General features: G+C 40.8%; 1 protein-coding gene across 4 annotated transcripts in view; it reads right to left on the bottom strand.

Moving 5' to 3' along the window:
- Positions 1 to 12,678, bottom strand: part of AFAP1 (actin filament associated protein 1) — a 46,778-nt gene that overhangs the window by 32,208 nt on the left and 1,892 nt on the right. For all 4 annotated transcript variants that reach the window (XM_081206266.1, XM_081206268.1, XM_081206267.1 and 1 more), the window contains exons 2-3: positions 4,086 to 4,214; positions 2,706 to 2,803 (exon numbers count right to left, since the gene is read on the bottom strand). In XM_081206266.1, coding sequence (XP_081062392.1) covers positions 2,706 to 2,803; positions 4,086 to 4,212 — 225 coding nt within the window. In that variant the 5' untranslated portion in view covers positions 4,213 to 4,214. The remainder of the gene's footprint in view (positions 1 to 2,705; positions 2,804 to 4,085; positions 4,215 to 12,678) is intronic.

Genomic DNA, 12,678 nt, shown 5'->3' with positions numbered 1-12,678 from the left:
CCAATTACTTAGCAGCACAGGACTGCGCCCAAAAGTCTTCCACATCAAGACGATGTGTAACAAAGTAGAGAGAGTGATTATGATGGACTCTGCATCAGTGGAGAATTTATTGGCTACTGCAAGGCTGTTATCTTAAAGAAGGACAGAGAACCAAATATACTTGAATGACCTGCTGGTCTTGTCAACAGGGTGGAGGAGTGCTCTTGTGTCCCTCCACCCTTTTCCTTTCCCCCACTTGTAACTAGTTGCCTTCTATAGAAAGCAATGGGAGGGAAATAAAAGGGCCCAGACTATGCCACCTCCAGGGCTGGCATCATTCACCCCCTGGTTTGGGGACCTACCAGAAAGGACTTAGTCCCACACAACGCACTCAGGGCCAAAGGATGGCATGGCCTGACAAATTCAGCAAATCTGCTGGTTGCAATGTAAATCAAGCAAAACCAAGCAACGGGTAGTCATTTAAAACAATAGCACAAATGTTTGTAATTCTAAATGGAAAGACAGAGATGTTAAATATTCAAGAATAAAGTTATCAGAGTACTTGCCCAACAGTTAAAATATCACATGGGCCTAGGACTAAGATGTGGCAGCATTTACAAAGATAGTCCACAGCAAAATGTGCCTAGATGAGTCAGATGCTTTCCATAAAAAGGCAGGTTCAACCAAGTTGAAGAGACTGATTGGGAATAATAAAATCACTGAGTTGAGAAAGTCATTAGAAGAAGGGATGGAGATCACTAAACATTATCATGTTGCTATTATAACAGCTGTGGTAGAATGAACAAATACAAGTAAAAATTACTCATGCTGGGAATTGGAAGAAAGCAAGTGGGACCTGTAACAATATGTGGTGTGGATTAATTCTCTTCAGGACTCCAAGCAGCCACACCTGGAAGAATTTCACTATTAGTTATAGGATTGAACAAATATTTCTCTGGCAGCATATAAACATTATTAGTGGGCTAGAATGTGTTTTTTCTTTAAGGTGGAGAATGCAGGCAGCCTGATATTAGGATAGCTTTGGTCCTGTAGGTGAGAGATGATGGGAGGAAGGGAGGGGTATTTATATGAGGCATCATGTTTACAGAATTATTTTTCTTGGTGTAGTGTGAGGAAGATGGTGAAGCGTCACTGCATGGTTTGTGAGAAAGTTGGAGGAAGTAGTTTCTATAACCTCCAGAACCACCTGCCCCTGCAGAGTGAGAGATGGAGAGGGCAAGTGCCTGGTATGAAGGCTTTGTTCATGGGATGTTTATGGATTATTGCTCGTATGTCAGTATTTGTCCAGGTTTCTCTGGGTCTCACAGAGTAGGCATGCGAGTATGTTGTTGTTTGAGGATGGGAAGCTGAGCTGTGGGAAGAGTGTCAAGAGTGTGATCTGACAGTGTCCTAGAATAGTAATTATGAGCATATTAGTTTAGGGTGTTTTTGAGTTTCATTAGTGTGAATGTGTTGTTCATGTATAGAATGTGCTTGGGTGGAACAGAAGGTGATGTATTTTTAGCAGTAATTGTGTTTTTGTTGTATAGGGGGCTGGGAATGCAATTGGACTGTGACTGTTTTTGCATATGTGGATGGGAAGAGCAGCTTGATTTTTCTTTTGCCCAATTGTTGATCCTGTTGTTTAAAACGTGGAAATTACACTTTTCATCTGTAATATTCTATTTTCTAGTCCTTAACGGATTTTTCGTTTGGGAGTTTGCTATGTTTTACAATGTAGAATTTTATTTCCATTTGTGAAGCTGATTTTTATGCATAATGTGCTCAGAAGATGCACTATTTAGTTTTTCATTGTGTCAAAATGGGAAATTAGTGGTATTTTTGTATTTGTTTTTAATTCTCCTAAATAAATAAATTATCAACAGTCAAAATACTAATTATCAACTTACGTTATCAAATAACAACTAAATATTAACAAATATAGTCTATCAAATACTTACATTAAATACAATTATACACTAGCTGTCAAATACTGTCTAATATTAACTTCTATTGCATTCAAGCCATAAAATATAGTGATTTGCATTGTAACAGGGATTTTCACACTATGTCCCAGGGCACCCTGAGTTCTTTGGAGGAGTAGATTAAAGACAGCTTGTGCCCTTGGTCTGCAATGTGAACCACAGGAATGTCTGGTGTTACAAGACCCAAGTGAGTACAAGACCCAAGAACACACTGCAGCATCTTGTACAATGTTCAGGGATTCTGTGGAGAACACAGATAAATTCCTTGGCATATGTCAGTAGAGCAATTATTCCCTGAAGATAGAAGTATGAAAACAACTGAGACTGATTAACATGTCAGCTATCCAATATCGCAAAATATTAATTGGCAGGCATCAAATACGGAAATCAATTAAAATTGGGTGAAAATTTGGTGTAGTATCTTCATTGAAAATGAAACACTGGGAATAGTCAATAAGCAAATTTGTTTCAATGATATTTAAGTATGAACAGGAAGACCTGGTGGATAATCTGTTAAGTATTAGCTCAAAGTGAAAGTCAAATTGCTCTACAAGTAGAAGGTATGGCAAGGAAGGCATGGCAAATCATCCTACTGGATATGCCGCTTTCACACTTTAAATAGATATGAGGGAGCAGGTTATACATACAAATAAACAAATAGGCAAACGAATTCCAAAGCTGTACTATTTTTAAAAAATTGAGAAAGATCTCTTCATTAGCAAACACTTAGAATATACTCACCAGCCATTGCTGAGGAATCTCTGGCAGAGGCATCTGAGGAGGAGCAGGTAAGTTACTGGTAACCTCTTGTTTCTGTGCATTTTCTTTTATTTCAAAATCTAATGTGAGGATGGGGAAAAGACTATGTAAAATTGATATTAATTAATGGAGTTGGTGACGCTTACCATGGCATCAACTCAAAGCTTACACATAGGACATGGGGTGGGAGAGAAGGAATAACACATTACAAGGGCAGTGACTTGCTAAATGAAAATAAAAACAAGAGGGAGTTAAGAATCCTTACTTTAAGAAGCCACTAAAGTTTATCATGAGGGAACATCCTTGAAGCTGCAAAGAAAGGAGTGGGAAGGCACTCTTGCCCCCACTTGAGGCATGATGAGAATGATGCAAATCTTTCCTCTGGGAATGGGGCACTAGTGAGTGTTGTGGCCTATCCAGTGCAAACACCCCCTCCTCCCTTGAAAACAGCCTTTAACTGAAACCAATGGCTGTTTTCAAGACAAAATGCCATGGGGTGGCAGTTTTAGAAGGGTCAGAAAGTAAGTGGTCAACCCTCCATTCTCCATGCCCTGTGACACCACCACCCCTTAAAAAAGAAGTCCCTCACATGCAGGGAAATGAGACTTGGAAACAGCCTTTCATTGGGCTGAATGAGAAGCTGCTTTCAAGCCTAACTGCTGTGCAAAGAAGAGTTAACCCTCCTCCTTCCTCCCCCCAACTCCATGAAACACCCCTGTTCCCTGTTAGAGGCATGCACTGTTTGTGCCCAATTTGACCACACTCCCTGCACTCAGCACTAATAAATAATAAATAAATAATAATAATAATAATAATAATAAATAATATAAGAATATAATAATAATATAATAATTAATAATTATTATTATTAATAATAATAATAATAATAATAATAATAATAATAATAATAATATATTATTTATACCCAGCCCATCTGGCTGGGTTTCCCAGCCACTCTGGGCGGCTTCCATCCGAATATTAAAAACACAATACAGCATCAAACATTAAAAACTTCCCTAAACAAGGCCGCCTGGTAGATGTCTTTTAAAAGTAAGATAGTTGTTTATTGCCTTGACATCTGCTGGGAGGGCGTTCCACAGGGCAGGCGCCACTACCGTGAAGGCCCTCTGCCTGGTTCCCTGTAACTTCACTTCTCGCAGTGAGGGAACCACCAGAAGGTTCACCCCTGCAAGAATGGCCACTTGGAAATGCTGTTCTACTCGGGTGCAGAACCTGTAAGCCAGACTGCAACAAGATGAGGAGGGGGGAACTGGGTGAGGTTTTGTTTTCCTAGTGCTCTGGGTCTTACACAGTCTTACCTCACCCCACACCATATGCTAATAACATAAACCTGGCATTAACCTTTTGATGATTGTATCCTCAGAAGAATGTTACTCAAAGCTGCCTTCTTCTCCCTGACTGTGGTTGTTAAGTATTCATGGTCCAGAAGCTGAAGAAACAGCTGTAGTTCAACTATTAATTCTTCCATGGCTGAAACAAAATAAAAACAATTTCGTATAATGAAAATAAGCGTAAAATTACATTTAGAACAGGCAGCCTAGCAGAACTGTAAAAGGAAGCTGCTGGTAGTGGTTTAAATTGTACATAGCAGCTTCCTGTCTATTGTTGTTTGAGACCATTTGAACAACAGTTCCCCCTTAGGTAGGAATGGTATTTATACCAAGGCACTCCAGTGACAGGCAACTGAAGGGAAAGCACACTTCTATGGATAGGGGTAAGATGGCCAACTGGTAAATCCACCACCCAAACCAATTTCATCTAACCCTTCGCTTGATGCCATTTTTCACATTTCTGCATTTATAGTCCACCTTCACTGACAGTCTGTTTATTTGGCACAACATACTTCTGGCCTCTATGAGACGCGGGTGGCGCTGTGGGTTAAACCACAGGGCCTAGGACTTGCCGATCAGAAGGTCAGCGGTTCGAATCCACATGACGGGGTGAGCTCCTGCCAACCAAGCAGTTCGAAAGCACGTCAAAGTGCAAGTAGATAAATAGGTACCACTCCAGCGGGAAGGTAAACGGCGTTTGCGTGCGCTGCTCTGGTTCGCCAGAAGTGGCTTAGTCATGCTGGCCACATGACCCGGGAAAAACTGTCTGCGGACAAATGCCGGCTCCCTTGGCCAATAAAGTGAGATGAGCGCCGCAACCCCAGAGTCGGTCATGACTGGCCCTAATGGTCAGGGGTCCCTTTACCTTGACCTTACTTCTGGCCTCTAGACTACTGTCAGGAAAATGAGTGATCTTTGAAGATTGAGAAAGTGCTCCTCCCTTGGACAGAGGGATAAACAGTTTGCAGCAAAGCCAGTTCAAGCATTACCTACTCCCTCTTTAGACTAGAGCACATTCTTCCCTTTATTGATGCTCATCTACAAACATTAACATGTGGAAGCCAAGGGATGGGATGGGTATAAAGTGCCCTACACTGCCAGATGATGATGGTGAAACAGGACACTACACATATTTGGGGAAATGTGTGATGTAAACAGCTTTTAGATGTCTGAGGCACCATGAGGAAGAGCTTTGAGCTTTCTAGTAACATTTGAACCTGCCCTTCATATGCAAAGGCACAGAAAAAAAGAAGCAGAGCAGCTAAGATGATCCAGGCGATGGAATGCAGGGAGCCTTAATAGATTAGAACAAATATTTCATGTACTGACAGTATAGCACAGAGTTAATATTGTCTGTTTTCTAGGAAAAAGCAAAACAGATTTATTGACCATAAAATTTCTGATGCCATGGAAAAATCAACTGCTAGATTTATTTATCAAACTACATCACCCTTTATTTAAGGCTATCCATAAAGATAACCAGGTAACTTTCTGAGAAGCAAGGTTTAATTAGATACTGTTACTGAAGATGTTGTTATGTTGCCTAGGGGAAAGCAGCACAACTGAGAGATCTCAGGGGAAGGTCAATTCCCAGGTGGTCTATATTCATCCTCACCCTTGATCTGGCAGCACATTTCTTCTATGAAAAGTAAAAAAAAAAAAAGGATACAGTGAGGGCAGAGACACAAATGGGGGCAGCCCTCCCATAATGAACAAGCCTAACTTTCAACAAGACTATAAAAAAATGAATGTAAAGATTAATTCGGTTGGCTGGTTCAGATGTTCTCAGAAACAAAATTTTGTATATGAACACTTAGATGTAAGTGTACAAACACCTGGATAACTATTAATCATGGCCACAAGCCTAGATTGCTTTTAAATGAATTAGAAATGTTTATATTTCATTTTTTATGCCCATCATCTGAATATCTTAGAGTGGTTCACAGCATAAAAATACAGAATGAACAAAACAAACCAATAACCTCCCTCCCAATGTTCATGGAGAAGGAGCCCGTCCCCCCTGGTTGTGAGCTCCCAGAGAAATCTGGCTGGCTGTGTTGGAAGCAGAACGCTAAGTGAGGAGGAGCTCTGGTCTCTTCCACCAAGACAATTCCTACGTTAAGAGAAGATGGAGCATGCATTTCCAATTATGAGACACACATTATGAGCAGCTCTACATATCTGCTGTATATTAAATGTTAAGTGTAAACAAAATATGGATAAATACGCTGATATGCCGATCCCCATACCATCTCAAAGGCAGGAGGAATGTTTGTCCTACACTGAGACTCTCATTAGTTGGCCATCAGGGCTGCACCCAGCTGAGTCCTCCGGCTCAGGCAATGACAACCACTAACCACACTACAACGGGGATGGATTTTCTCATCTTGCCAGCTGCTTCTGTTGCTCACTTGAAAATTAATAAGGCTCATATCAGAATTAAGAAGCTATTGCTGCCATCTGTCTTCCTTAAAACACCACCACACTGAATTATTAAACCCTGCAAACAAACACACATTTCTTTTATGTGATTTCAGTTACTTCTGCACCAACAGAATCCTTTGCAAATAAAAAGCCAGAAGACTTTATTTGCCATTTCATTTTGTCAACCTGCAATTCCTAATAGCACTTTTCATTTGTTTTCATCTTTAGCCCTCCACAAAGAATTACACATTTGAGTTACCTCTTAAATATTTAAATGATTTTATATTTTGTACAACCAAGTCAAAACCCACCACTAGAAGTATAACTGAAAGGTTTCTTTTGCGGGGGGGGCGGCATGTTTCTTGGCAAAGGAGGAAAAGGGAAAATCCTTCATTAAGTCTCCCCATTACCATCAACGCTATCAAGCCTTCATCAACATATGGCTGAAAATGGTCACTATGGGACTTGGCATGGCCTGTCTGTCTGAGTGTGCAGCTGCCAACTGTCTGTAGAAAACAGCTGTGACACACACAAATGACTGGTAGAGGCAAATCTTACAGAGGTCTTGCTTCAGATATCACATTACAGTATATTTCATAATCCTCTCCCCACCCCATCCTCCATTAACATGAGGGAGGGTATGGATTAGGTATTTGAACTTCCAAGAGAGAACTAAGTCATAAATAAGTTTCAGTGTGGTATATCAATGCTCAGAGATAATTCACATTACACTGTTGCTGGTTTTATTCTGTTGTGATTTCAATCTTTTAATTGTAAACAACATACGTAAGTTTGAAGTTGACACGGTAACCAGAGTAAACCATAATTCTGTTCACATCACTTTTTTAGGTGTCTTTCGATACCACAGCAAAACGTTCCAAGTTTTCAAAAGACAGTATGTTGGATCTTCTTAGCCAAGTAATCCAGCAGAACACAGGCAAAGCGTTTACAATTATGCAAATTGTTTGAAATGCCATATGCCATTATACCTCTTTGTTCCTTTTCTGCACTACTTCTCCACAAATGAAGTTCAGATGCCAGGAGTTTCTTTGACTTAACACTCCAAAACACAAGAACCACACCTAATTGGAGAAAGTTGAGCAGCTATATGCCAAGCGCAGAGGGGCGTAGCTTAGAGAGACTACAAGTCTCTAAAAGAAACATTACATCAGGCATCTGTTTGCCAGAAGTGATCAAAACGAGCATACACACCCCATCTCCACCACAACAAAAATGTGCAAATATCGTTCTTTCTAGTGCTATTCACAATAAATAAAAAGTTAAGCTGTCATGTACACAGTGGACAACAGCCAAATAACCAAGTCATTTGTCAGCATTTCACCAGTCAATTGACAGGTCTACCACCTTAAGAGGGAAGATCCCAGTGTTTCCCAAAACACGCCTATGTTTGGGGAAGGGCCCAACTGCTTACATTTAAGTGTGAACTGGCCCCCAGATCAAGGTGGCAGCTTTTTCAAGGAGATGCAGTTACTCAGCACCAGCCTGCTAGGCTCCCCCTTGGTATGACTCCAGTTTCATTTACTTTTTTATAACTACAGAATCCATGGCAGACCAAAACAACCAACCAAAGGCTCACCTTGGCAGGAAACACATCAGCAAATTTTAGTCTGGTTTTATGGGCAACAATTGCAATCAATTCCTCTTTACATGTTCCAAACTTATCAAAGTAACACATTCTCAAGGTAAGAATGATTCTGGCAAGAGTTGCTGACAAATCTTTCCCTAGAGAGAGCACACCATTAACAGAATAGTGCACCATTATCCTCACCTGCTTGTTGTCAGCCATCATATTAGTACATAGCACACATATTTCCAAGTGGTGAGGTGTTCCAAGACAGCACAACAAGGTTAAAATTCCTTTGAATGAGAAAGCACTGAAGATCAGACACACCAGTTCATCCAGATGATCAGAAGCGCCAGACACATCCTTTGAATACTGAGGGGCCCACTCCCCCCCAAAAATATTATGGGGGCCAAAACTGCTTTGGCCCCTAGGAGTCAGCACCTATGCTGGGGATTTAGGGCATTCTTACAATATTTCTTTAATTTACAAATATACTGTATAAGCAAAGTGGTCCTAAAAGCAGAGAGAATCAATCCAACTCCTAGAGAGCAGCTATGGCAGGCTGCTCTAAAGCAGTGTTTCCCAACCTTGGGTCCCCAACTGTTTTCAGACTACAGTTCCCATCATCCCTGACCACTGGTCTTGCTGGCTAGGGATGATGGGAGTTGTAGTCCAAAACCAGCTAGAAACCCAAGGTTGTGAAACACTGCTCTAAAGTGGCACTCAGGTTCAGCTAACCCCTACTAAACTGTCTCTCTCTGCCTGCTTCTGAACCCACGTTGCTGGAAACCACAGGAAGGGAGACTGTTCTGGTGCTCAAATCTGCCTGCGGGTTTCCCACAGGCATCTGGCTAGCCACTGTGAGAACAAGATGCTGGACCAGGTGGTCCACTGCCCTGATCCAGAAGGCTGCTCTTATGTTCTTCCACCTATTCATTTCCCAAAAACCGCACACACACATATAAACACACCTTGCGGTGCACAGGTCCAAGCCCCTCTTCATGCAGATGAATTGTCCATTCCAGAGAAAGGGGAAAATTGCATAGCTCAGTTGGTTAGAGCATGGTGGCAATAACACCAGAGTTGCAGGTTCTATTCCCATATGGAACAGCTGCATATCAGAGGCTTGGACTAGAAGATCCTCAGGGTTCCTACTGTTCTATGATTCTTTTTGTCAAGGCCATGACCATTCTTTCACAGTGAGTAAACCGACCAAGCATATCACAATGATAAGAATGACTGCCAACCCGTACCATCTTGTGCATTCCTTCCAAAGAGGTCACTGACATATTATTATTATTATTATTATTATACTGCTCTATACTCAGAGGTCCCAGGGTGGTTCACATAGTCTGGAAGTTAACGGCTGTGCAAGCATCTGTCAAGGAACTAGATGTAAATCATACGTTCAAGATTCTAAAATAAGAGCTGATTTTAAAAGGCAACACCAGCAAAAAAAAGTGCAGGTTATAATTCATTCCACATCCTCCTTTTAATCTGTGCTTCATTCATTTCCTAGCTCTATTATCATCATCAGCCCTCAAATCATCTGGGAGTAGCTTTCATTCTCTAAGATCCAATTGTTGTTTGTGGGTTTCGCAAGTAGCTTCAAAGAGAACTACTTGGTTAACAAACAACTGCCACCTTATGAAATGCAACTACAACCAGTATTGAAGCAAATGTGCTACACACTCAGGAGGTCATTGTCCAAAAGCCTACTTCAGTCCTCAACACCACTTCCTATGTACGAAGACCTAACTGCAGCAGACCTCAAAAAAACAAATTTTGGGTCCACTGTGCTCCATACTTCAGTCCCAAAACACATTTGAAAGGCAATATTCCATGTAAAGTTATTTAAAAGCAGGAAAATATATTACCTCCCTTAGATTAAGCAATATTTAGCATATTTGTCATTAACTCGTTTATTGTTTTCAGACCTTGGAATCTTGTTGCTTCCAAATGCGTCTTCAAAATATATTGTGGACGTAAGAGTTAATGACATTAATTTGAATAGACAGATAAGGTTGCATTCCCAAATTCCCCTGGTGGTAGCAATGTTATCAATAAGATGGTCATACACCCTTTTCCAGATATTAGCAAGTTACAGTTTAAATCAAAGTCAAATTTTGCTTACCAAAACAGCCAAGTCAAATCAAAGTCAAACAGAGAAGTTATCGACTTTTACCTGCAGGTTAGGGAATTAAATAATTTAGAGAAGGGGAGGCTAACCCCAGTTTGGGGTCCTGATCTGAACTCCCCAATATTTTTTTCCTGCCCCTCAGACCCTACAGATTTTGGTGGCACAGGCAAAATAAAGAAATGAAGAACTAAAATAGATATTGGGGTGAGCAGAGATAGAGCCCAGCACACTGATAGAGATGTAAATTGCCTCTACTCTGCTCATGAGATCGATTAGAGAGGTGGGTGGGAGCCTTTTGTGCTTGTCTGCCCGTGCTTGCACATCCTAAAGCGCATATGTGAGTTTATGGCCACACCCACTTTTGCAAAGCCCCACCACTAGCATGAGGTCCCTGGAGAGTTGGCCAAGGACAAATCTGGCCCTCACTCCAAGAATATTAGTCATCTCCGATTTAGAGGAAATTGCTGAACTAAAACACTTTTCTTCTTTGATCCCCCTGTTCTGCAGCTCTTAGTTGCTGGTCCTCTGCTCAATCCTCTGCCTAAAGGAAAAGATAATGGGTCATACCCAACTAACCTATTGAGAAATTCAGTTCGGATCTTAATGCTAACCTGCCTAATATGTAAACCCAAAGACTGCTAGCCTTCTAAATCTGCACTTCTCCAAATTTTGTGATGCTGTTCTCCGTCCAAATGATGCATATAAAAATGTGCACAAGGATACACATATATTAGTTAAAATAGCATATCAAAATGCATTATATTTGCAAAAATGTGTAAATCAAACGAAATTACATGCAAATATTAGGAGACTGGCAATAAAATGTTGGAAAACTTTCACAATGATTTTTAAAGTTGCAAACCTATATGGGAACGTGGAGAACTGAACTTGAATCTGGAATAAAGATGACAATTGGTCATTCTTGAGGCAATGCCTCATACAGGAGGAGATGCAGAGCAGATTAATGATGGAATTATTTAATTTGGTATAAAAACCACCCTAAAATTTTCAGAAAGACTACCTCAAATTAAAATTCTCAATTCTTCTCAAAAGCAAGCCCTACCAAATATAATAGGATTGGTCTCAAATTAAGTATACAGAGGATTTTTAAATATATATTTTTAAAGCAGACAAATATAGCTACGGTTCTAACAAAGTACATGAAAGTAATTTCTATACAGATGCACAAATCACAGAAGGCTACTAATTTGTTTTCAGTCATCTGGGGAAAACACAGCTGTCCCCTAAACCATACAACTAGGAATAAACAAAATAAAACCAAGCATAAATTATATTTTAGTCAAGTAAAATTCTGTCCCTTCTCCAACCACACAGAAAGAGGGGAAACACATTTTGAAAAGACCAGAAAAAGGAGCAGGAAACTGGTAGGAAGGGACTCTGGTGAGATGGAAGAACATGGCAACCAAGAGGCATCAAAAGAGATCAGGGGCAGAATGCACCCCCTGGGCTGCCAGTTGCTCACATGTGGCCTAATAAACCGGTAACAGCGCATTTGGGAGCATTCCAAACCCTTTGAGAACCAGTGGAACTTCTTCCCAGCTCTGAGCAGATTTTCTGCTCTGGTTAAATCCAGGCCAAGTTATACCTGAAATTAACTCTGCTAAGTGTTGAGCAATTGGCTTGTTTGGCCTACAGGCCATGATATTTTCCATTTTAGTGCAGGACCCTGCAGAAGAAAAGAGGGCCACTGGGAGTCAGGGAGAGCCTCTGCCTTTCTTTGGAGCCCAAATAAGGGTGCAGTTTCTCTTTGAGCTTGTGCTGAGTTCAGAGACACTTGGAAAGCACAAAGATGACCCATTGTTTTCCAAGTGTTTTTAGGGTTCAGTGAGAGGATGGGAAGAAGCCCTGCCCTCCTCTAGGTTCCAGAGCAGATTGGGAGCACTTGCCAGATTAAAAAGTATGATTGCCAATGGCGAGCACATTTGCAGATTCGGGTCAAACCTTTGGGGACTTGACCTGTATTGTTAATAACAAGGACTGATGGCCATCATTTTAAGTTTGTGTGGCAATGTGTCTTCTTCCGGCATCTTTCTATTGGACAATCTTACAATTAACTTTCAGATTTCACTTATGGTTACAAGAGCTCAGGGAGTTGAGGGAACAGGATATCAATCCCATTTGGGTACTCTGGTTGGCTACTAAAATATCTCAGCAAAGTAGTCCTTAAGTGGACTGCACTTCAATGGAAAAATAACTTTCTTGCAAATGGGTCCCAAATTTAGCATAATTGTTTTTAAATATGTCTTGGCCTGGACTGGACCAGAGCTGAACCTGAAAATCAGTCTCCATTTTTCTACAGTTCCTTATGACTGCTAAGACACTGACTTTCTTTTAAGATGCTAAAGCCAAACATTACAGCTACCCAGTACTCAGGCTCACATTCCTGGAAATCATCAGAATTAAAATATGTTGTTGGATTACGGGGTTAGGGAA

This window comes from Podarcis bocagei (genome assembly GCF_964188305.1).
Source record: "Podarcis bocagei genome assembly, chromosome: 8".
Taxonomy (NCBI): Eukaryota; Metazoa; Chordata; class Lepidosauria; order Squamata; family Lacertidae; genus Podarcis; species Podarcis bocagei.
The sequence above is the reverse complement of the archived record's forward strand: the minus strand, read 5'-3'. Positions and strand labels throughout refer to the sequence as shown.